The sequence below is a fragment of the Lutzomyia longipalpis genome, chromosome 1, assembly GCF_024334085.1.
Source record: "Lutzomyia longipalpis isolate SR_M1_2022 chromosome 1, ASM2433408v1".
NCBI classification, from domain to species: domain Eukaryota; kingdom Metazoa; phylum Arthropoda; class Insecta; order Diptera; family Psychodidae; genus Lutzomyia; species Lutzomyia longipalpis.
In genome coordinates this window covers 15,049,551-15,074,228 of record NC_074707.1, presented here as the reverse complement: position 1 = coordinate 15,074,228, position 24,678 = coordinate 15,049,551, and the positions used below count along the sequence as shown (strand labels likewise).

At 33.0% G+C, this 24,678-nt stretch overlaps 3 protein-coding genes across 5 annotated transcripts in view; 1 reads left to right on the top strand and 2 right to left on the bottom strand.

The window, feature by feature from the left end:
* Positions 1-24,678, top strand: part of LOC129791814 (cation-independent mannose-6-phosphate receptor) — a 48,380-nt gene that overhangs the window by 6,302 nt on the left and 17,400 nt on the right. The window lies entirely within an intron of this gene.
* On the bottom strand, positions 1,139-2,392 carry LOC129792879 (uncharacterized). The gene is made up of 2 exons (XM_055832277.1): positions 1,961-2,392; positions 1,139-1,664 (listed from the first exon to the last, which is right to left on the bottom strand). Exons 1-2 carry the CDS (start codon positions 2,132-2,134, stop codon positions 1,410-1,412), a joined length of 429 nt encoding a protein of 142 aa, XP_055688252.1. The 5' UTR covers positions 2,135-2,392; the 3' UTR covers positions 1,139-1,409.
* LOC129791699 (protein toll) lies at positions 4,038-23,248 on the bottom strand. 2 transcript variants are annotated; one of them, XM_055829998.1, is made up of 5 exons: positions 22,668-23,248; positions 10,415-11,880; positions 6,544-8,029; positions 5,267-5,555; positions 4,038-5,151 (listed from the first exon to the last, which is right to left on the bottom strand). In XM_055829998.1, the coding sequence occupies exons 2-5, from the start codon at positions 11,635-11,637 to the stop codon at positions 4,928-4,930; spliced, it is 3,222 nt and encodes a 1,073-aa protein (XP_055685973.1). In that variant the 5' UTR covers positions 11,638-11,880; positions 22,668-23,248; the 3' UTR covers positions 4,038-4,927. The 2 variants fall into 2 exon arrangements, with proteins under 2 accessions (XP_055685973.1, XP_055685962.1); XM_055829987.1 differs by having other exon boundaries at positions 22,963-23,248.

Genomic DNA, 24,678 nt, shown 5'->3' with positions numbered 1-24,678 from the left:
ATTTTTATAATTTGTTATAGTTATTTAATGCATTGAAAATCCTTCAATTAGTTTATGATAAACACGAAAATTGCAAGAAAGTTTGCCCAAAAAAAATCTGTTTCCAATTCCAAGCTTTTGGAGTTGAGCTGTTCATTGTTTTTTTTATTTAAACAAAACTTTTCTCGTTGAAAACTTAAAATATCGAATTGATCGTTAAATAAAGTTTTATCAAAAAATTCTTTGCTCTTCTGACACTAGAAGGGGTAATAACCATGAATTGCGTGAGGGTATTTCATTTTTTTTATTTAGAAAAATAAATGAAGTATTTCCCGAATCTCGTCCGATTCTTGAGAATTATTTTATCTTTTTTTTTGTATTAATAAATTAATTATGCTATTGAAACAAGGATTTAGCGAAAAAGAATTAAATATAGTTTCTAGTGGAAATGGAAATTTGTAAATTAATCCCTTTCTTTGACTGGAATCAATTGCTGTCTCACGAAAAGTATTTTACTAAATTTTAGCTTCTTTTATAGCTCATACAAAATTGAGGTAATTCTATAACACAAATTTAAAGTTTTTTTTTTAAGATATCGGTCAATGTTGAAGGAATGAGTTTCTTCGGTCGTTGTGTAATTTAAAGAAACGATTTTTAACCATTAAGAAACAATGAAATTTTAATAATTGTAACGAACTGCATTAAAAAATTCCTTAAATTTTCCATGATTTTAGCGGCAATTTTTATTAAACCGTGTAAAACTGTGCACCTCCACACGATACATTAATATTTTATCAATGACGTGTCATCCCAAAATTAATAAAACACGCAATTAATTTATTTTTTAAATCAAATGAATTTAATAAAGAAAATTTATTTTTTAATAAAATTATAGAAGATTCGAAACTCAATTTGTGAAATTAAATCAAAACAGTTAACAGGGGTTGTATTAATCTATTTATGCTTATTATGTTCTCTACCCCCACATAATACCTTGTGAAATAACTCGCGCTATATAAAGTTCCAGTGAAACATAACATAGAACAGCAAAATGGGAATTTAAAATGCATTTTGGTCTCCGCGTGTGCTTTATCGTTGATGATCGACATCAAATTATATACACAGCAGTAGTGGAGCTTTTTGCTAACAATGTGCTGTTTTTCTTGTCCTCCATTGAATGACATGTTGTGTGGATTTTCCAGTTGTGGGGGAGGTGGTACGCAAGGGGGGAAACCCTAATGAGCTAGTGTGGTGAACACTAATTACATAATTTCTCTATTATATTCAAGAAAATACAGTAAATGTGCTGAATTCACATTTAGAAAGCACAAAATGTGACAAGTTTATTTCACTTCTGCATGATTTATTGCCACTAATGTTGTTTTTTTTGTTCCTTATACGACCTATCCCCATGTTAATTGCCCTGTGATTCATTGATTCATAATTTCGAATATGAAGACAATGACAGAGATGGCAAAGAGAAATGTGGCGAGGATGTTCCAATTAAAGCATTTGTCCATATTCTGTAGTCGGCAGTGACTATCGCAGATTTGTCCAATAGTTGTTGAATTACTGAAATTTTGTCCTGCAGTTTCAGGCCTAAACATAGTTTCGTAATCATCATCATCATCATCGTAATAGTAGGAGTTTTGACTCCTTTTTCTGTAGGGTCGTGCAGTTCTTGCCTGAAAATTGCAACAAAATTTTACATTTAAAATTTATTCTGTAAAACTTTCACAGAGATTGTTTCCTCCCATTTGTATGTAGCTGAAATCCTTTAATAAACTCTTTCGCAAGAGAATTTTCAACTTATGGTGCATTTGCACCAAACGAACAAATATATAAGAATAGAGAGATATTGAAATTTCCATCTGGTAAAACTTTGTAACAAATAGAACAGTGCGGGTGGAAAGAAAGAATGAAAAAAATTGAAACTTTTGCAAGTAGAATTGAGAAAATTTTCATGCATTGCACTCTATACCTGTACGTAGTATTGCTCCTTCTCCAATGGTGTCATTGATGACCACAATTTTGCTCCCTCTCTGGCAATTTCGATGATTGTCTTACCACAATGTTGCGGTCGAAATGTACGGAGGAAATTAAAGAAGGGATTTGGTGTAATTGGACCAGATCGGTAACACTTTATTTTTGACATTTTTGCAAATTTATCCAGTAATGCAGAATAATTTATCTCTCTCAGGAAGAAAATTACAATATAATTTTACAAGGAAAAAAATAAATTCAACCCCTTACACGTTATTTTTGTAAAAAATTTACTAAAAAAAATAAAATTCCCCAGTGAACTTAATTTTTCTGCAACATTCATGCATTTCATGCATATTTTGCATTTTTTTGTTTACATAGAAATATTTGGAATTAAAATGAATTCCCTCGGATGTGTAGGGAGGAAAATTGAGTATTTTTTTAATTTTTCATACCTGTTTTCCACTTTGCCCATTTATTAATTCGTGCTATATGTAAAGTACAATGGGAGAAAAATAAGAATGAGGGTCTTTGATATGGCCTGAAAGTTTACCTCTGCCAGAAGCATGGAGAGAAAAGCATTAATGTGATAACGAAGCACGCAATTTGCATGTCTATCCTCATGTAACAGTGTTACAACTTTTGTACATAGCACACTACATACCTACATTTACAAACCATACGTTCTCATATACATGCTTCTGACGGAATATTTTCAATGCTGTGTGGGAGTGTTGAAAAGGGAAAAACGGAAGTACGTACGTTCATACAGCACTAAAGGTTACATTTGTAGCTATGCCCGTACATGATATGAGGTAAAAGTACATCAGTCTTCAATAAACAAAATTCTAAGCTCCATGCAGATTGCAGGTGATTGAGAGATATCTTATTTCATAAATCTCAATCGATTAAAAGTTCCGCTATTGGGGTGAAGTACGTATAAATAAAGTTATTTTGTATGCAAAACTTGGGCAAAACTAAAAGCATAACTAAATCTCTTGGTTCATGTTATTAAATTAATTTGATTAGTCTTAATTTCAAAGGTTAAAGCGAGGTGGAATTCTCAGAAAAGGAGGTAAATTTTCACCCTTTCTCACGGGATGTGGGTGTCTCTTTGTCAATGTTGAAGAGATTGAATTCGTAGCGTAAAATATGAAACTTTTGAGAAACTTAAGAAAAAGAAACTCAACTATCAATGACTCGTAAAGAAGCTTTTTAAAACTATTTTCGCTTAATGAGTTAGTAAATTTCCACCTATCTAGGGATGGATTTTTTTTTTTATTTTGTGAATCAGACCCTTTCGCGAAATACGGATACATACAAAATGCAATTATTGCTGAAATTCTGTGTATTTTGCCGAATCAAAGGATGAAAGCAAGAATTTTCAATGAAAAGCTCTCATTCCTGCTTGCTCGAATGAATTTAGCTTTACAAAATTTTCTGAGAAGAGAAATTTCATCAAAGGGTAAAAGACTAAATTAAAATCAGTTTTGAAAAGCACCTAATAAAATTTGAGTAAATAATAAAATCAGTTTTAATGTTAAAAATGAAGTTTCTTTCACAGGATCATTTCAAAATTGGTTTATTTTATATATTTCGATTTAAATAAATAAACGAAATAATAAGGATATTTCGGCAGAATCAGATGAGCTTTAGATAGAGCTTTTTGGTCCAAAGATGAAATGTTGTCATGGAAATTTTAAAATTTAATTTTTAGTTTTAAATTTATAAAAAAAAACATAAAAAAACATTAAAAAAGGGATGTAAAGCATGAAAATTGACTTTCAGAAATTCATCATTTTTAACGAGCATGGCGTTTCGGAGATCCATGTCTTCTTCTTCAGGTCTGCAATAGTATTATGGACAATATCTTTCAAATTTGAAGTCTAAATCTCTGATTATTTAGCTTGTAGTAATTTAAGAAATTTCAAACAGTCTAACAGTCTTTTAGATCGATTTTAAAAGTTTTTTGATTCCTGAATTACGTGAATCCCACCACCACAGTCCTTCAATAAACTTTCAAAGCTTCCAAATCCAAATCAATGGACCAAATCACCTAATAAAATAAGAGATAGTTTATCTTGGCAACATTTTTTTTATTTTGCTCACTTTTCTTACAATACATTTTACGTATAAAAAATTATTCCATTTTTTTTCACAATCATTTCAAGTAAACTCAAAAATAGGTGATAATGAAAAAAATAATATATAAAAATAGCATTGAAAGGAGATAATGTTGTTGGTTTTGCAAATTGTAGGTCGGTGATTTGTAGGGAAAGCAAAAGTTGCAATTACATCTATCTTTGTCTTTCGCCGATAAATGTCTAATCTATATAATCATTTATTTCTGAGCATCAATGTGAATCAGTCATATAAGTTATAATTTCTTATGTTTCTAATTAATATTCATCAGGTAATAATGAATCTTTCTATCTAAAAGACATTCTTAACTAATTATTTTCTTTTATATATATTTTTAATTTAACTACAATTTATGTAGGTAGGCTTTATTCTTTTTTTGCAATATAAACGTTTACGTTTTGCCATATACATACTTATTATCTAACAAAGTATATTTATTTTTATAATATTTATAAATATAAAGGAGTAAGATGGAGGGAGGGAGAATCTCTTAACACGCGGAACTATAATTATTATAGTATATGTAGGTATATAATGGATATTGTTTAGAATAAAATGATTTAAAAAAAAGTATTCGTAATTGAAGGGTAAAAGCTCGAGAATTTATAGCATTAAAATTGCCGAGAGAGAAGAAAATATCAATATCACATTTAATTATGTTTCGTCCTCTGTATTATATTATTATTTATAATATTGTGAATAGCAATATGAATGCAATTTTTTTTTAAAACCATTCACGTTTGGATAAAATTTAATTTACTCAAACATCGAGAGTATATTCTGAAGAAATGCTATCATAGGGTTGGTCATCGATACTAAACAATCAAACATCGCTCTGTTTGGAGTTTGTATTGATGATAAATGCACCATTTACGTGTCCATTGAGTCCACCATTGGGTAACTTCCCATTGCGCGCATAAGATATTGACCCATTGAGCTTTGGGCTGTCGACAGGTGATGTTGCATGTGGTGGTGTCATTGGTGATGGATGAATTAGTTCTAATTTATCGTCTACCGTACTCTTTGACGATGTCTTGAAGAATGCACCTGTTTCGAATTGATTGAGAAAAGAAAAGAAAAGAGAAAAAGAATGAAAATCTTGCATAATTTTTTTTGCATCAAAAATAGCCAAAATTATTCCAATCACGGAATGTTCACACACCTGCTCCCTTTTTGCCAGTCTTAATTGTCCTCAGGGCATAGTGGAGACGCTCCCAAAACCACGGATCCCCCCATTTGATGTATGTATTCATGTCGATATAGCTCTTGAGCTCTGAATCCATATTCTGTGTATTCACGTCGCCATATATGATCACAATGACACGTGAAACATTCTCTTTCACTGCTGTATGATGCGCCGCTCTGAACTCCATGGTGCCCCATACGGATTCCACATAGTTGGGACTGAGTACGATTATTGTACGACGAGAATCAGCTACGGAGCGGATTATCTGGGAGGAGAACATAAAAATATTTTATGTAAGAACTTCATTTCGAGCAATTTTCTTTGCTACTTTTATCGATTTAATCGAATTGGATGGGGGGATTTCCTTCTTCTCCTAACACTGTCTGAGTTAAAAGCACGCGATTGTGGTTAGATTAAAGATAAAATTGCAATAGCCAAGTTATGAGAAATTAAAACTGACTGGTTGGTAGTTATTTAAAGAGGTGGTATACATTATGTTTTGTTGAAGTTAGAACTTTTCTTAAGGTGGAATAATTAATAGATTTTTTTATTATGCTGTAAATTTTAGAGTCAGTTAAAATCACATATTTTGCATAAAATAAAATATTTCTTTTCATTAATTAATTGATGTTGATTTTATCTTGGCTTTTTGGGTGAATCAATTCATTTTTCTTTGGTTTTAATGAACTGTAATCAATTTAAAATCTTCATTGAATTAATCAAATTTTTCAATATTTAATATTAGAAAAAATAAACACGTGTCGATTTAAATAAAATGGCAATGTAAAATATTCCTTGGCCGTTCAACCATTATTAGTTTAGTTGATAATAAAGAATCTTTTACTTCCCAATTGACAACATATTTACATATATACTGACTCTCGACCACCAAGGTGTCAAAGGAACTAATTGAATGTTAAATTGCGAATCATGCATAAATCACAAAGAGATGTCCAAAATTGGAAAATTAGCATTTATTTGGGGGGAATACTAATCAAATAAATAACCGACGTTTTATCACAAAATTTACTGGTAAATCAACAGCAGAGGGCTGAAATATCTCGCAAAATGTTCGATCATTTTATAAAATCTCAACACTTTACAACTCTACTGGTGTGAATGGCAGGAAGCACGAATATCCATTTGCAAATTATCCCCCAATCAATGAATTGCATATTATGTACATATACATAATAATATATAATACGAAAGGGCTATCAACTATATACAGAATACGTGTAAATGCACTTTACCTGATCAGGAATAAAATCTCCAACTGTCCAATCACGTCTATGGATGCATAAATTGAACTTCCGGCGAAATTCCAATTCTGGCACAAGTGTATCAGCAACAAAATCTTCATCTTTGTGTGAATACGAGATGAATGCATCGTATTTCTTGTTTGCATCCAATGTGTCGCTGTTGAAGATGAAAGGGCAAATATTGTGCCAATACATCCATATTTTAATTTCCTGCTGATATTTGTAGTACAGTGCAGCTAGTATGCCAATGAGAATACCAAGTAGGGCAAGTGTGATGCTTAGTGCCACAATCGTTTGAACATCATCTGTGCAAATATCCCCGGGCACCATTTTATTAATCCTCTGCCCATCTGAGCACTCAAGATTATCATAGTCATTCACTTTCTTAAATTGGCTCTGGATATAAATCATGAAGCTCAATGCTTCGCAATTACATTTCCATGGATTGTTGCTCAGTGAAATATTTTTGAGGGTGTTGGTGTCGTTGAATGCACTGAGAACTGTTTCATTTATGTGGATCATGTTGTTATTTCGTAAATCAAGCAATTCCAGCTGAGATGGAAGGTTTTCAGGTGCAATATTTGTTATATTGTTGCTCTTTGCATAGAGGAAACGTACTCGATCGTAGCCAAGATCTGTATTTTTGGGCAGGTGTGTAAGGTAGTTGTTTTCCAAGTAGAGAATGGTGAAGTTTAGAGATGAGGTCTGTGGATTGGGGAGAACTGGGACAGTTGTAAGTTCAGCATTGGAGCAGTTAACAACGAGTGCATAATCCGTTCGACGTAGCTGACATTTGCAACCAATTGGGCATTTCTTGATCTTACTGCTATCTGTGTCAAAGTCACAGTATAGATCGTGCGGATCAACAGAAGCCACTAGTTTTCCCGCATGTTCCGGTGGTGCACTACAAGTTAGCTTGCCAGGATCAATTTTAATCAGTTTCTTCACATCGCTACTCAATTGATTCTTCACCAAACGCACAAATTCCGTCAGTAGACAGTCGCATACCACAGGATTCCCATCCAAATACAGTACAGGTACCTCAATGTTATCCGATAAATTGTGATCACTGGCCATTGCTTCGATATCTTTGAAGAAAATTTCCGTAATTTGATTGTGTGTTAAGTACACCTGAATTTTCCGCGATAAAAATTGCAAATCATTGGTTGTGATAAAATTAATGTTGTTATAGCTCAAATCCAGATGCTCCAGCTTAATTAGATTGAACATCCAATCGGGGAAGACTTTCTCGATATGATTGTGACTTAGATTGAGATGATGAAGGTTTGTCTGTATCTGAAATGGTGAACTAAGCTGGAAGGGTTCGTGTTGATTCTCCATGAATGTTAGCACATTGTGTGACATATCGATGACTTTGAGGGATCTTGCATTGCCAAATGTATCCATTGGGATTGTCATCAGGTTATTATTGTTGAGGTACAATGTCTCAAGATTGGAGAGAGAATTGAAAATGTGCCTACAAAGAGAAAATGAAAAGCATTATAATGAGTATATATTCTGTGAATTTTGTGAAAGACAGAATGTGGGGAATATGAAGATGGAAGATGATGCTATATAAGCTTTAAAATCCAACTAAATTATGGGGATCTCACATAATGTAGGGAGATGTTCTGTTCGTATACACCCAGAGAAATTTTGATTAATCCCTTTAAACACTTTACATGTGTTTCTTTTACACATGGAAGTAAGAAACCGTGTAACTTTTAATGATTTTTTTTTTTAATTTTCTTTGTCGTTTTTGTTGTTCTAAAAACGTTAGAAAACAAAGGAAAGTAAGAAAGCAGTTTAGTCAATGATTCAGGTCAATAAAGTTTTTAAAAAAATTGTAAAAGAGACTTCTCAGATTGTAAAAGTCAGCAAAGATTTGCTTAAAAATGTATAAAATGACGTCACTATAAAACGAAAAGATTTCTTGTCTTGTATGCAAAATATAATGATTTTTGTATTAAGAATCTAAGAACTGGGATTCTATATAGATTTCCCCGAGGATTTCTCAAAAGTCTTAGCTTTCCAACTGTCTCTCTACCTACAAAAAAACTTATCATGTCCATTCGAGCCGTTAGGGATTAATCAGGTCAAGAACTCTCTAAATTTGCGTCAGAATTAGGAAATCAGGGTAATATACTTTTTTTTTCTTGCAAAAAATTGCTAATTTTTGTAATTCCGCAATATAAAGAGAAGCTTTTAAGTCTCACAACGCCTACAATTGTAGCGGATGGAACCAAAACAAATTCACTATGAAAGTGTTAAGGTAGCGTGTTATTTAAGAGACGCATTTCAGTGTTAGCTTAACCCACCCACTCAAACAACTTGGTTTTTTTAATTGTCTTCCAAAATAAGACCTAAATTTTCTTCATAAATAAATAAGTTATTTTGTTGAAATATTCTGTTTTTTTTTCTGGGTGTATGACAGAGACTTTCATCCACTAATGCATGTATGGATGTACATATGTAATATCTGCATATATGTATATGTGCAATGTATGTAGTTATATGTACATCTTTCACTTCTTTTACTAAACTTTGCGAATATATTGCAAAGACATGACTTCACCAACTACTTGTGTTTCTATATATTGTAGAGAATCCTACCACATTATTCATGTCGCAAGGGCCCCGACAGCGAGAGGAAAGGGTTCATTGAACGTACCACAATAATTTCCGCGTGCTGCATAAATTTGGTTTCGTTAAATTCTAAATGAAATCGAACTCTTTACATATAAATTAAAGTAACGATATTGCGTTGCTTCTCTCTTTTTTTTCGTCTCTATCTCTGTCGCTCTCTTTTGAGTTAAATCAATCTCCTATGAAAATCTCTCGTTTCAGTGAGTGGAAATTGATGATGTATACCCCATATATGTATGAAAGATATGTATGTAGAAATCAAAATTAAGAGCGAATAATTTACATTTTAAAAGAATTTTTAGTGCACGGTTAATGCACACAATATGTTTGATACACCTCGAGCTCGTGGAAAGAGAGAAAAAAGAGTTTCCTCTCTTGCGCGATATACATACATAATATACACCTCAAAGCCGGATGGGAAAAAGGCCAAAATTTATTAGATTTTCACGGTCCACTTAATATTTCTCATGTAGAGAGACAGAACTGTAATGAGTTGAATGTTGAAGATAAACACGATGTGTTTATATGCGCGATAGAGAGAATGGAAAAATAAAAAGATTGTACGTGAATATGAGGAGGCATCATACCTGTGCAAATTGTCTAAGAATGAAAGGTGCACAGATGGATTGGTTAAGAGAAAAAAAAAAGAATTGAGGAGAGCTTTACAGAAGAAGAAGGGAAAAAAAGTTTCTTTCCATAAGGAGTGCCTTCCATCCATACATTTATGTATAATGAATTCTCAAATGACACGCTAAGTTGCATTCTTGAAAACCAGTTTGTTGATGCTCCAGCAGTCTCGCTGGTCAGCGTCTTTGACTCTTTTTTTTCCTGGCCCCTCAACTCCCCACAATTTCTTATAAGATTGCGTTCTTTGTACATCGGGGGAACGATATAAGATTACTTCACTTTTTTTTACAGCCCTTTTCCTCTCACAACATTCATGTGAGCCCTGATATAAAAGTTACATTAACAACGTGCCGTAAAATAAATAAAATAATCATGGTTTAATACGATGAGTCCGCCATATGTGGAAAAAGAGCAGTGGTTGGAACCTGAACCAATATGGTCATCAAAAGAGATTTAGACGACGAGATGTTGTGTATGTGTAATATACCTTTGGCTTCTGCCATCGGAAATAGAAGGCATTCCATATTGGATGAGAGTGAATAACCCGAAGTAAAAGAGATCTATATTATAAGTTTTTTCTTCTTCTCACCTGGGTAGCTGCGTAAGGTTGTTGTTGTTGAGATAGAGTTCAGTGAGGGCTGTTGCACCATCAAACAATCCATCTTCCAATTTGGTCAATTTGTTGAAACTCAAATGGAGTGTTTTGAGATTCTTCTGACCCGCCAGCATTTCCTTTGGCACAGACACTAATTTATTGTTTGACAAATCAATATGTTGCAAATTTTCGGAACCACTAAACAAATCACTGGGTAATGTTTCTAAATCACATCTCATATAGACACGATTGAGTTCATTGAGATTGGCAAAGAAACCACTTGGGAGGTTCTTGAGGGATCTCTGATTGTACAGTAGCACGAAATCTTTTAACTTTTTATTGTTCTTAAATAAACCACTTGGGAGTTCACGGAAGTTATTCTTATTCAGATAAATTTCCGAGAGATTTGGCAAGAGGTCAAAAACATCGGGTTCAAATGTTTCAATTTGATTGTTGGTCAAATCGAGAATACGAAGAGATTCAATTCCACGAAATGCATTCTTTGTGAGATTCTGAATGTTATTCGTCCACAGAGTTAGTATGCGGAGGCGGGAGTTATTCTCGAATGTCCCATCTTCGATTGAATGCAAATTATTTTCACCCAATTCGAGTGTATCGAGATTCTTGAGTTTACTGAAGACATTCTTTATGGTGGTTATTTTGTTCATTTTCAAACTCAACCACGTTATGTTGGGGACATCCTCGAAGAAATCTTCAGGGATCTCCGTAATGTAGCTGGAACTTATTGTGAGGCGCGTGAGATTGCTCAATCCAGTCAGGTGTTGCCGTATGAGTTTATTGCGGAACTCCTTTCGGGCATTATTTATGAAGAGCGTCACAACATTGTGTACCCCAAGACGATTGAGTACAGTCATAATTGATGCACTTCGTGGTAATTCGCAACTGCTAATCTTGACAATGTTAATATTGTCAATTGTTACATTTGGTAGATTCCTGTACTCTTCATCGTCCACAAAGCAACTTATATCGATGTACGTTCGATTAATGGGCTGTTTGTAGCGCGAGTAGCTTACGCGGATTCGGGAATCCTCTTTTGGGCATTCAAGAACATTCTTATCCACTTCAGTATAGCAATCACACTTAACTTTGCACACATCGTGCTTACTTTCCATTTCAAAGTCTTGCGCATATTGCCCCCTCGTGGCTCCCAAGAGGCACGAGAGTACAATTGTTGCTGCAAATTTCATCCAAATCATTTTACAGCATCCGCAAATCTCGCCTCGTGGAAACAATGCACATTGACTGATGGTGTTAACGCTCAAGTGTATTTTCACTCAAAATGTCTTTTGCACTTCCTGCACAGTCTTCTTATTCCTTTGGCATGGGAGATGATTTTAATATGATACCGCCTTAGGACTGCGAAAGCAAGTTAAGTGTTGTGTCATTTTCTCCCTACTCGTGTGTATGGCCTATGTGTTTTCTATTGTTGCGCTCAGCGTCTGGAAAGAGATCAGAGAAGAGGAAACCCATTATGAAATGTACATGTGGTGTGTTTAAGAATGGCTTGGAGATGGATAATGAATCTCAACATCAGACAAATAACCGTCTTATTGCTTTACAAAAGTCAATCATAACGCGTCCAGTTATTAGAGTTGGTATACCACAACGCGGATGGGTCAGTCTATGCGTTGTAATTTAATTTTTAAGTAGTATTAGTAGGCAAAGTTAATTTTTTTTATGAAATTCATCAATATGAAAGATAAAAATGCTTATATCTTAAGTTCTATTAGACCTACAGGAATTTCTTGACTAGTTCTTGAAAGGTATTGAAATAAGCTATAATCTAACATATATTTCGATACATTTCAAGGTCACCTTCAGAACACAAAATGGCGGATTTATGTTCTACCAAAACAGTTTTTTGCACTTTTCGTCCTGAAAGAATGATTCTAGAGGTTTCTGATGTTCTAGAAAGATGTAGATAATTGCAAAACCTTTAATTTGATACTAAGTTGAGTTATATCGGACAAGCGGTTCAAGAGATATGGCTCTTAGAACTTTTCAAATTCAAGAATTTTTCAAATGGCTATATCTTCTAAACGGCGTCATAGAATTTCTTCATTTTCGGACTGATGAAAGATATTGAGTCAGGCTACAACATATCAAAAATTCAAGGAAATCTATGATCGGGATTCTGAGATATTGCCCCTTAAAGTTAGGCAATTTTTGTTTTTGTTTTTAGCGGCTCTTGCGGATGTTTTTGACACTTGAAATGTTCTAGACAGTTGTAGGGCTTCTCAATACCTTTCATTTGATACCAAGATGGTCAAAATCGGTCAAGCCGTTCTCGAGTTATATCGAAAAAACACTTTTTGCTTAAGGCCGCCATATTTGCTAAACCGCTTAACCGATTTTCAAGTATGAGTTATCGATGAAAACGTCTCACTGAGCTCTACAACATACTAAAATTTCAGACCTCTAGCTATAAGGGAAGTGGTTGACGGTATTTCAAAATGGCGGACGGCGGCCATCTTGGATTTTGAAAATGCGAAAAAATGAAATTTTACACCCACATTTCTCTAAAAAACTTCAAACCGGAAGTCTCTATCTGTTACCGTTCTCGAATTATAAGGCAAAGTTTGGGCCAACCGGCCGGATCAAAAATTTTCCACCACCATTTTCGTAATGTGGGATATCTAAAACGTGCTTATACTAAGTTTGAGCCCGATCTGAGGTGGGCGGTTTTTCCGATGATTACAATACTTGGTATGCCACGATCGTGGTATACCAACTAATTAACCCACAGAACAAGGTTTTCATTGAGTAAAACTACAATATTCTAATATCTTTGCCAGCTTTTGCCATATAAATGAAAGTCATTCATTGTGGAAATATTCTGTGGTAAAGCTTTTGAACTTTTTTAAATTGCGATTTTAATTTTTTTTTTTGAAGAAAGTAAATGAACTTGAAGGGAAAATTATGAATACAAATAAACATATAGATTAGTTTGATTCATAAAATTTCACGACAAAAATAATTCGAAAAGAAACAAATTTTCATGGAAGGTCTCAAACCGTAATTTTGTTAACAGATCAATTACAATAGCAGTGGAATTTTGCACTAAGCAATTTCTTTGCTACCTACTCAAGAAATGAACTAAAAGAATTCACACAAGAACGTTGAAAAGAAAGTATAGTGATGAATGTAATGCTAATGACTTGTTCTCCCATCTATATGAGTTATTTCTTCAAAAAGCGTGGAAAAGAGATTGTAAATTCAACTTAAATAGAGTGGTGCTAGATGTTTATTCTAAATTGCTTATACCATGTTTATTATATAAGTTACTTTTTTTTAATGTAGTTTTACTCTTTATATGCGGTTATGGTGAGATTTGAGTTCCAACGTGGTATAAAATAGGAGCTTGATGAAAATTTACTGCTTCACCGCTTCAATAATTCATATTTAATCATATGGTATAGTGTGTAGGTATATAGTAAAAGAGATAACATTCACATACCTACAATATATCACACATATTAAATCTCATCCCTATACCAATATAAAGGAACATATTCAACAATTCATATAGCATTAAATTTCATGGAATTAGTTATAAAGCAAATATTCAAATTAAGTATGTACAATGTACATAAGATTCCGACCAGAGAGAGAAATATAGAGCAAATTTGTAGAGGACGAGGTGAAGATATATAATATTGAGAGAAACAGAATGATGTGTGGTGTATATGGTTCTTGGTGTAGCAAAGTGGGAGAAAGGGATTAGCATCTAGTCTAATTGCATAATGCATTCTATGTTATGTAGGTTGGGATGTAATTCTGTGAAGTAGTGCTTCATTCTCATCACCATATTCTGATGGATTTAGTTCTCTCGATGGACATGGTGGATGGGTGAATCAAACTATACCGACATGCATATTTTATATGGCTATAACTGTTACTTTTCTCTCTTAGTTTTTTTTTTGCTAATGAAAAGCCAGCAAAAGAGTGATGTGGATGGTATACATCACTTGGCACGCGCGTCTAACCGTAAATATCATATCAAATCAAATCTGGCACATCTAGAATTCATAATCCATTTGCAACGGACTGTCGGCAAATCCAATTTGATCAGGAACCACATTACTTTCTGTCCATGGATACATTTCTCTTCTCCCGTGTTCTCTATTACATATTTGGCACATAGCTGCCTATATAGGTGTACTATGTTATTTATCAACAATGTATGTAACAGCCAAACACTAGTATTCGCGTCAGTGCATAATTAAAGTAATTAATATTGAGACGCACAATTAATTTCCAACGCTATTACGCTTCTTTTTGCATATATACTTGGAATATTAGGAGCATTAGTAAGAGTTCTTTCAGCATCATAAGACCTCTGCCAGCTCACTCTCCTCCCTTTCTATATATAATACACACTTGTTCTTTGAAATATACCCTAAGGGGGGAAGTATTAGCGATTGAAGTGTGATTCATCTTGAAAGCGTGCGGGTCTTTCAGTTTTATTGTACAAGAGAAGAAGGATGATAGGCATGATGGGAATTGAGATGACATGTATCTCGTTAACCCCAACATGAAGCCTTATAGCACAGTTTAAAGTTAAGATGGATTCGATTAAATAGCTTTTATATATACTTGTAATCATCTTTTGGCACATTCGTGATCAATCTTGTGAAAATTGAAGGAAAATTGTGACCCGCATTGTTAATTAAGGGGTAAATTGCTTTGATCAATATTCCCCCGTCATTAAATCCAACCTCTAACCCTCGCTACCCTCTCCCAAAAATCCCACGAGGCAACTAATGTGACCACTTAATTTGAGATTTGCACGTAAAACTTACGTCCCATGAGGAAAAGTTTTCCGATTGGACGCTATGTGTGTGTGCCGGAGTGAAGTTCAAGAGGAAAATGTCTTGAGCTTTCGTGCAACCCCTATTCTCATTCCTAATCAGTCCTCTGGGTATCACAGTATCAATATTACTATATTCTTAGACTTCTCTACATATGCCCTATGACCATTATATACTCTTAGTTGTATCGCAACGTGGTTGGAGTTCTTGATGTTGGCAAAACCATAAGTTCACACACCCAATAACATAATTTATTTGATTTGTATGGAAACTTTTATGGGGGGAGGCTAAGTAATAAGTTTTACAGTTAATTTTGTGAATATATTTCAGTTAATTATAATTAGTCTCACTTTGTCATCTACCAATTATTGGTTCTGGTAGTTAAAGTTATTTTTTGATCGCTTTTTGATTTATTTTTATTCGGTTTCATTGATAATAAATCATAGAAAATCGAGGAGTTTTATGAAGGGTTTTCTTGTCAATTTTATGGTAAAAGAATATCTTGCATTTGGTATTTTTTCATAACCTGTTTTAAGTTTTCTCATTTTGAGCATTTTCTTTGAAAATAAGACCATCCCTGATTTTCTAATTAATTTAAATTTTTCTCAATATTTTTTAAACATCTCTTAAAGAACTTTTTGAGTAATATAAGCAATCGAAAGCAGGAAAATCAGAAATCTCTTCTGAGAGACGTGAAAAGTACAAAATTGTACTCAAATACAATTTCATGGTTAAAGTTTCAAGATTCAATATGCAAATATTTATTTAGTGGGTGAACACTAACTTTGTTGATAACGTCCACATAAGTTGAAGGCGTCACAATCGCAAGGCAGGAGGAAAATAAATTGAAAATTGCACAAAGTGTTTTCAACAGCAAGTATGGCTTTTTCAATTTTGGAAAGTAGCGTGTTTTCTACCAGTTTTAGTTCATTACTCATAATAACATTATAACATATGGGCAGATTGCAATTGCAAACTATATTTGTACAGTATTGAATTATGTAAGTTAAACCCCGATCAAATTGTTTTGTGTAATAGAGTTTGGCTCTCAATATACCAAAAATGGGTATAGGCTATTGCTTTCACTATGGGAATCAATTTAAAACGAAAGCATTTTGGTTTAACTGCATCAATTTAGTTGATTCCAATTTATTATCTATGTGAATGTGACAATTTATAATTTTTTTCTCCATTAAAAAAATGTTATTGCGTATTTTTTTTTAATGGTAGGTATGTGAAATTTTGCAGAGAGAAATTAATCTTAATAAGAATTTGCAAGCAATTTTGTTAGTGTAGGTACTCTTTTTAAAACACTTAAAATAATTTTTTTATAAATAAATTTCAAAACAATGGCAAAAAGATGTTAACGAAAAGCTAGAGATAAAGTAAAAGTCACAAGATTTTCACATTTCACATTGGATATTCATGTACCTACTATAGAGAGTAACTATAAATGTGAGAAGGTTTCCAGATTTTAATCTCTTTTTTCTCTCTCTTTGTGAAATAATGGACAAAAACATGAAAGTAATAAAATTTATGCAGTGTAGGTTGCTTTAAAGAAGCAACAAAAAAAAAGAATGGGAAGAAACCATGGCAAAGAAAATCCAAAAATGTTTTTAATTTCATTTTCTGTGTTGTCAAGTGAAAAAATTAAATATAAAAAAGTAAATTAATTAAATTTAATGAACGTTCATTTGAAATAATTTTATGCGCTGAACAAACTAACATAAATTAATTGCATTCCTCTTTTGAGTAAATTCTTAGCCAAAAATTTGTTTTACAAAACACAAACTGTTTTCATTTGAGAAATTTGTTGGAAGGAAAACTTTGTGTATTTGTGTGATGTTCATAATATTATTCTCAAACCACTTTGGGATGAAATTCATTATTGATGTTTGGTCAGAAAATTTTACCAAATATTTGAGAAGAGAAAATTTTGTAGATTTAGTGTATGTAAGTATGTATAGAATGCTGTATGAAGATGTTGTAGAAAATAATATTGTCGGAAGACTCTTTCAATGTTTTCATATTCATAAAATATGGAAATTCGTGGGAGTGTGACTAAACAAAGATGAAAATAAATGTACACTCAAGTCTTATCGGACCGTTTGTGATTTTCGTTTATATACAAACTTTCAGATAATTTGCTGGATTTATGACTTTTTTTTCTTCACGAAAAAGCTTTGCTAGAACTTTTGATTGCTTTAAATTCTCAATTGAGTGTAAAACAAACTTTAAGTAAATTTAATTCAATTGCAAATAGAGCTGTAGCTGTTGATAATGCTATAGACTAACTAAATATTTCTTCAATTAAATTAGATCTACATATAAAAATTTACATAGCACATAGACAACAATTACAATAAACAATGCTTTCCACCAGTTGAATGTTCTTTAGACATTTAACAATTAAAACATAAATCTGTGAATTTATTATATAGAAAAGCTTTGCAAACAAAAACAAAGGATATTTACCAAGATATTTACAAACATAACATAGAGGCTTGTGAATTATAACTGAAAATCAGCGGAATTCTCATATTTACTCCCTTAATTAAACTTCAAATGCAAATGAAAACATTCTTGTTAGTTTCCTAAAATATTCTGCCTTCCAATTACAATTTCAAAATGTTCTAGTGTGTGGTTGCAATATATCTATGTATATCAATTCTTGTATCACAAGTTGAACTAAAACGAAAAGCAAATATTTTATGAATGTTTGCCATTGTGCTTTAGCAGAGGGAGGCTTTTGTGCTCAAATATGGAGAGTGTCTATCAACAGGACATGGATTGGAAAAGTGTATAGGGGATTGAGAAGCACTTATTCAATGAGATTGCAGTCAAACTTTGCGGGGAGGATTGAATAACAATAGAGACATATTGATTAGTCATGAGAATCCATCAGAAAATCCTTATATCAAGATTCACTTGTTTATTCTAAATCTCCCAACATTTATTCTATTTATTGGGGATTTCTCAGCTTCACATCTTCCTTTAGAAAGATTTCTTCTTTTTTTGTTGTTCCTTAAGGGATGGGCGGCTCAAAAGGAAAACTTTCTTATCAGCTTATGTTATTTTTCATAGGAAGGGTGAGGGGTATTTTTTTGGACACAAGGGAAAAAGATGAGAAATCAATGTGAGATTGGGTGATATCTCTCCTCTTTTTGTATATGAGATGTTTGAGAGAGTGAGAGAGAAAAAAAAGGACAAAGAATTTGACAAACAAAACATGACAAATTTTCTTCAAAGCGGATTTTACGAAGTTGAGAAAAAAAAGGGGACTTTACATTTATCAAGTGTTTGGTGTCCGTGATTGCCTAACAGACCCATTGACCTTAGATTAACATCCAAATATATTCTGTTTACCTCTTGGTGGATGCTTTGAGATTTCGCAGAATTCTGTTTGTTTTATTAATAAATGCAAAAGTGTTGAGGGGATTTTAGTAAAACGTTTCATTGGATATTCCCCATTTCGCATATACAATTTGTGTTTCCCCATTGATTCTCATTCATAAATTGCACTAACAGATTCTGCAGCGATACAGTGCATATTGCACGTGTTAAGTTCATTGTATGTTGGATTTTCTATATGAAAAATCTGTACGATATTGAAAGAGTGAAATCTGCAAAAAATTGAGACGGCATTCACTTTTAATTACATTGAAAGCTGCGGTGGAGTGGGATTTTCCATGGTGAAATGTGGCAGCTGTTTGAAATCTTATTCTTGTGGATTAGGATGGCAATTTTCCCCAAAAAATGTCGTCTTTTAATGGTCTATGACACAGACATAAGGCTGTAATTGCTTTCTTAGCATCTACGTACGAAAATTTTTATTGCCTGTCTCGACACCCATAGGGTGGAATTTCTTTAACCATTAAAATCTCATTGTATGAGGGGGTTTTTCCTCTAAATTTTGTTCTGTCCATAAATTAAACTCTATGTACGGTAAGGGCTTATGCAAATGCCATTTTAAAACCATACTTTATATGCATTTTGGGAATAGATTCTTCAAAGCTATATGTACATCATTTCCTTTTAACTGTTAATATTAATATTGGTACGCAAAATTCCATTTTTCCCATGATTATTTACACAGTTGACCATAGAGGTCATATCAGCGAGAAATAACAACAATTTTGCAAAATAAAATGCGATTAAAATGACGATTATTTCATTTTAGTCATGATACAAGTTCGAAAGAAATGAGATATCGTTGTACATAGTAACATTATGTGAATTATTTTGAATATATTTAAAGCGGATTCTATATAATAATGACGATAGCCACATCACTTATCACTCATGTTTTTACTGGCACACATAATTCTTTTTTTTTTTCAACCACGTTCAACTTTAGATGTTCTTGGAAATTAGTGAATATTTTTCATGTATATGGAAGAAATTAAATTGTTGGTGTAAATGAGGTTTTATTAAATTTGCGGTATTCCCATACATAGTGATCTGAAAGACTTGGTCGGTCCATACAGAAGCGAAATGCTACGTGCCGTGAGTGAATGGGCAAAAAAAAAACCCAATTAGCACATGGTGCCAAAAGTTTTCTGCTCACCTTAGTACTGGGTGTTCAAAAATAAGCGCAAAACTTTTTTTTGGAATATCTTTTTTTGTGTTTGAGATACAGGAAATCCCATGGTAGATTTGTTTTCAGGAGGCAAAAGGTAATTGTCCTGGCGTATTTTCAAAATGGCCGCCATCTTTTTTTTCAAAATGGCGTTTTTCAGCCTCATATTTTGTTGTGTTTGGTTAGATTTTTCGTTACCAAATCGATTAATAACCCATTAAAACACATTTTTTGAGTCAGAGGTGGTGAAAGAGCTTGGCGGCCATCTTGAAAAGTGTCAAAAAATGCTTAAAATCGATTTTTTGCGATATTTTCGCTTTCAGAACAGCTAGAGAGCTGAAATTTGGATATGTTGCATAGAATATCATTCTCAATAAGATGATTGACTTAGATTTACTAGCGGCCATTTTTATTTTTTTCATTTCTCAATATCTTCACTTCTAGAGCACCTAGAAAGCTCAAATTTGGATATGTTGCTCAAGTTAACATTTCCTATCGATTAGTGCTTTTTCCGTATCACTTTTATGATTTTAATTTGTTATTTTTAGAGAATGAACAGGTATTGAACTTAAAGCACCATTTGTTTTAAGAAAAATCGCCGATGGTGGTAGCAAATTTACACTAATCGATAGGAAATGTTAACTTGAGCAACATATCCAAATTTGAGCTTTTTAGGTGCTCTAGAAGTGAAGATATTGAGAAATGAAAAAAATAAAAATGGCCGCTAGTAAATCTAAGTCAATCATCTTATTGAGAATGATATTCTATGCAACATATCCAAATTTCAGCTCTCTAGCTGTTCTGAAAGCGAAAATATCGCAAAAAATCGATTTTAAGCATTTTTTGACACTTTTCAAGATGGCCGCCAAGCTCTTTCACCACCTCTGACTCAAAAAATGTGTTTTAATGGGTTATTAATCGATTTGGTAACGAAAAATCTAACCAAACACAACAAAATATGAGGCTGAAAAACGCCATTTTGAAAAAAAAGATGGCGGCCATTTTGAAAATACGCCAGGACAATTACCTTTTGCCTCCTGAAAACAAATCTACCATGGGATTTCCTGTATCTCAAACACAAAAAAAGATATTCCAAAAAAAAGTTTTGCGCTTATTTTTGAACACCCAGTATATTCTGTCGATTATAACACATTGTTGACGGGGGGGGAAGGTAAGAGAAAACGGGTGAAATGTGAACGCTATGTGCTAGGTTGTTGTACTCTATTTTCCGTGAGACTTCTCTGTGTCCCAAACCATTGTTTTTATGTAGTGGACAGACTTCGTGATATTTGAGAAAGGACACTGATGATAAGCTTTGGTTGGTTTGCCATTTGATGCTACAACACGGATGTAGAGCTTTATTTATAGAGCTTCTCATACTACTGCAAAAATTTGCTATATATAAATTGTTATCAGCTTTTACAACACTGAGAGATGAAATATTTCTTTTTGGGTTTTTTGTACCTAATTTTTTTTAAGAGTATCCCCTGATGGTCAATTTAAGGTGCATTAAATCATAAAAAACTGTATCGTGAAAACACAATTTGCGTCATCTAGCATAACATGTTTACATTGAGTAATACACCTAATTAAAGTTCTTCGCGAGAATTTAAATTGTAGCAAAATGTATTAACCCTTTCTTGACGATAGGATCATGTTTGAGTTTTGATATTTTTACGAGATTTATTTATTTTTGATAGTTAAAATTCATATTTCAATATTTAGACTAAAAAAAATACTTCATAGAATTAAAATGCTCCAAAAAACACCAATTTTACCTCGATTTTACGGTCATGAAAGGGTTAATTGCATAGATAAACATATTATTCTAAAATATGTTTAGACGGTCCATTTACGCGCGAAAAGCTCTTATTTTCCTTCAGGGGTTAAAGTTCACATTGTTGTGAATATTTTGCACGGTGTGTTAAAGGTCGTATATGTATAAAATAATCACAGGTTTCATCGATTTTTTTTTACAACAAAAAAGGATTCTGCTGAATAGCCCTTAAATACATATTTACTTTTATTATTGCGCACAGAAAGGTGTAATATTTATCCTGACTTTACAATCTTTTTTATTGTAATGCTACTTGTGAATTTCCAATTAAAATGCTGAATAGAGATAGGATGTTTCCTTTTATTATGTAGGATTATGTAGACAAAAAGCAATGTTGGAAAAAAAGGGTGTTAAAAGAACTCTTTCCTCTTTGTCATAAATAGATTTTAACTTGAGAGATAATTCAGAAGAAAAGCGCGTCTGTAGTATGGGATTTCCACTTTACTATGCATTTATAATTTTATATACCTACACGTAGCATACGTTTGAGGTTGATTATACATGGAGAAAAACCCCAGTGTAACAATTCTAAGAGGCAATGACGAAATTTTATGCATGTATTTTTCCCAACATTCCTGTTTTGTGTGAGCGCGCTTTTTCACAGAAAAGATACCAACAACCAAAATGCCTCCGCGTTCTGCCACAAACAGAAGACTTGAGGTGACTGTTGGTGAGAACCTGTTAGTATAGGAGTTGCTAATTAGAATTTTCTTATATTATATACAATTCTCTCAAAGCAAGTTTATGCCGTTTTGACATAGCAAGTGCACAAAACTATGAGAGCGTTCACATATACTGAAAATTGAATGATTTTTTTTCATTGCATACAATTGTGTATATAGCAAATAATAATGGGAGTTCACTTGAAGATGTACTGTAACACATGAAAATCCAAACTCATTGTTTAGTGAGAAATGCGAAATATTTTTGCTTGTATTATACCACATCTTACAGTAACACGCATACAATCTTGGAGCATATAATTCCAATCATGTTTACCTTGACGAGCAACTGAACTTTCGGCCAACGTAATACCCAAAGACGGATTGTTTTCTCTTTGATTACGTATGCAAGAGTGGTTAAACCCGTTTTTGTTCCCAATTCCTTGTTATTTTTCCTAGTTTCTTTTGCGGGATTTCGGTAAAAAACATTGTACAATATTCTTGTCTGGGTACCACAAAGTTAATCGTCAATGTCAAGATTTTATACTTGGAGTAAGAAAATTTTTTTCCCTACAGCAATAACACAAAATTACAGCTTCTTTTTATTCTCAAACCAATAACAGCACACACACCTTATGTGAAGATTTTTTTCTTCTTCTTCTATGAACACTGTTGCGATGTGGTTAATTTCATCAAACACTGATATCCATTAATCGATGATTGTGGTCCGTATAATCCTACCATCTGGGTCAAATCTTGCAATAATTCAAGTTAAACCTTTACTAGTTTTTACGTTTGATTGATTTCTATGTGTAACAACTTTGGTAGCCACCACACACTACTCTCAATTCATAAATATGCTACCACACTCGGCAGAGACGGCTGTGAAACTGACGTGGTGAGGCAATTCCGAAGACTGGAGAAGTTGCCTTCACTACACACTTTTGCCTGACTCTTGCCATCTTTTTCGCTCACATTTGAGGGGAAATCTATGTATATAATGTACATACCTACATTGGACTTGAATATAAAATTGAGTGAAATTTTTTTTACACTACACTAACTACTAAAAGACACATAATAACATTTGGTTAATTGATTAATTTGAATATTGCAAAAGTATGTAGTAAAATGTAGCATTAAAAATTATTATCCCATAAAAAAGTAATATTTTTGGGAGAGAAATATTTAGACTAAAAATACAGAGTGGGGATTTTCGTACATTCTCGTGCAAACATCGTGGAAAATATGCACTTTCCGAGAGAGAGAGACTCTCATGGAGGAGGTTTGTTTGATGTTTTCAGTAACTTCCCCACAAGAATTTCAGCAGCAACAGTATTTTCCATCATCAGTAAAAAATCCTCTCTTCTTCATTTGCATTTTACAAACTATATGGAAACATTTATAAGATGTACAGAGAAGCATAGACTTATGTATATTATGTATTTCGGAACGGAATATCCTGATGGTACCTATAAATAAATAGAGTGTGGACAATTTTTTTCCATGGATCGTTTAATATGGGTAAATGCCTACCGGAAGGACATGTGAACTTTGTCATTCAACTCTTGCCATTTCTCACTCTATGAGCATAAATTAAAAGTTTGTCTGTTCCACAAATTTCTCTTCCTCCACTTCCTTCCTTTGTACTATGTGGGGGTGACACATCAACAAGGAGGAAAAAAGGACTTTAGATTCCTTGATATACATTTTTGTTTTCTCTCTCTACCATCGTGGCGGAAATTGTTTTATTGTTCTTTTCCTGTGCTAAATAGGAGAGACATGTCAGCTTATTCTCAATTAAAAAGTCATTACTACCTGAATGCACTTACATTTTTAATGTATGTAGGTAGGTACATTGCAAGGAAAAACAAAGTAGTAAATAAATTAAGGGAACCATTAGAACTTTATTTTTGGAAACTCAAGATTTCCTGCATTTCACTTTATTTATTTTGTATCAATGACTTAAAGAAAATATCGTCGTAATCTTATTGTTGTTTTTATCTCTTAGCTAAATAAATTATCACAAGGTGAGGCAGTTGAATTTACAAAATATGTATAAAAATTTATATTTTTGGTATTTTCTGATATTGGATATATCATTAAGGAAAACCAAACAGATTTGCTATTATTTCATTGAAATTAGCTATAAACAATATAAAAAATCCTAATAAATAAATTTAAAAATTGCAACAAAACATTAGTTTATGCAATTCCTTTAAATAATCTATTAATTTTCTATGTCTATTTTGTGTGTCATCAATCCTGCGAAACTAATCGTGTTAAATTCTCAATTCCATAGCATTCATACAACAACTTCCATTAGTTTTGACACGATCTAAAGCCAA

Coding starts and splice junctions, on each gene's coding strand:
- LOC129792879 (XM_055832277.1), bottom strand. CDS start 2,134: ATGTCAAAAATAAAGTGTTACCGATCTGGTCCAATTACACCAAATCCC. Junction 1,665..1,960: donor AGGAGCAATACTACGTACAG/GTATAGAGTGCA, acceptor TGCAATTTTCAG/GCAAGAACTGCACGACCCTA.
- LOC129791699 (XM_055829998.1), bottom strand. CDS start 11,637: ATGATTTGGATGAAATTTGCAGCAACAATTGTACTCTCGTGCCTCTTG. Junction 8,030..10,414: donor AACCTTACGCAGCTACCCAG/GTGAGAAGAAGA, acceptor TTCTCTTTGTAG/GCACATTTTCAATTCTCTCT. Junction 5,152..5,266: donor GACTGGCAAAAAGGGAGCAG/GTGTGTGAACAT, acceptor AATTCGAAACAG/GTGCATTCTTCAAGACATCG.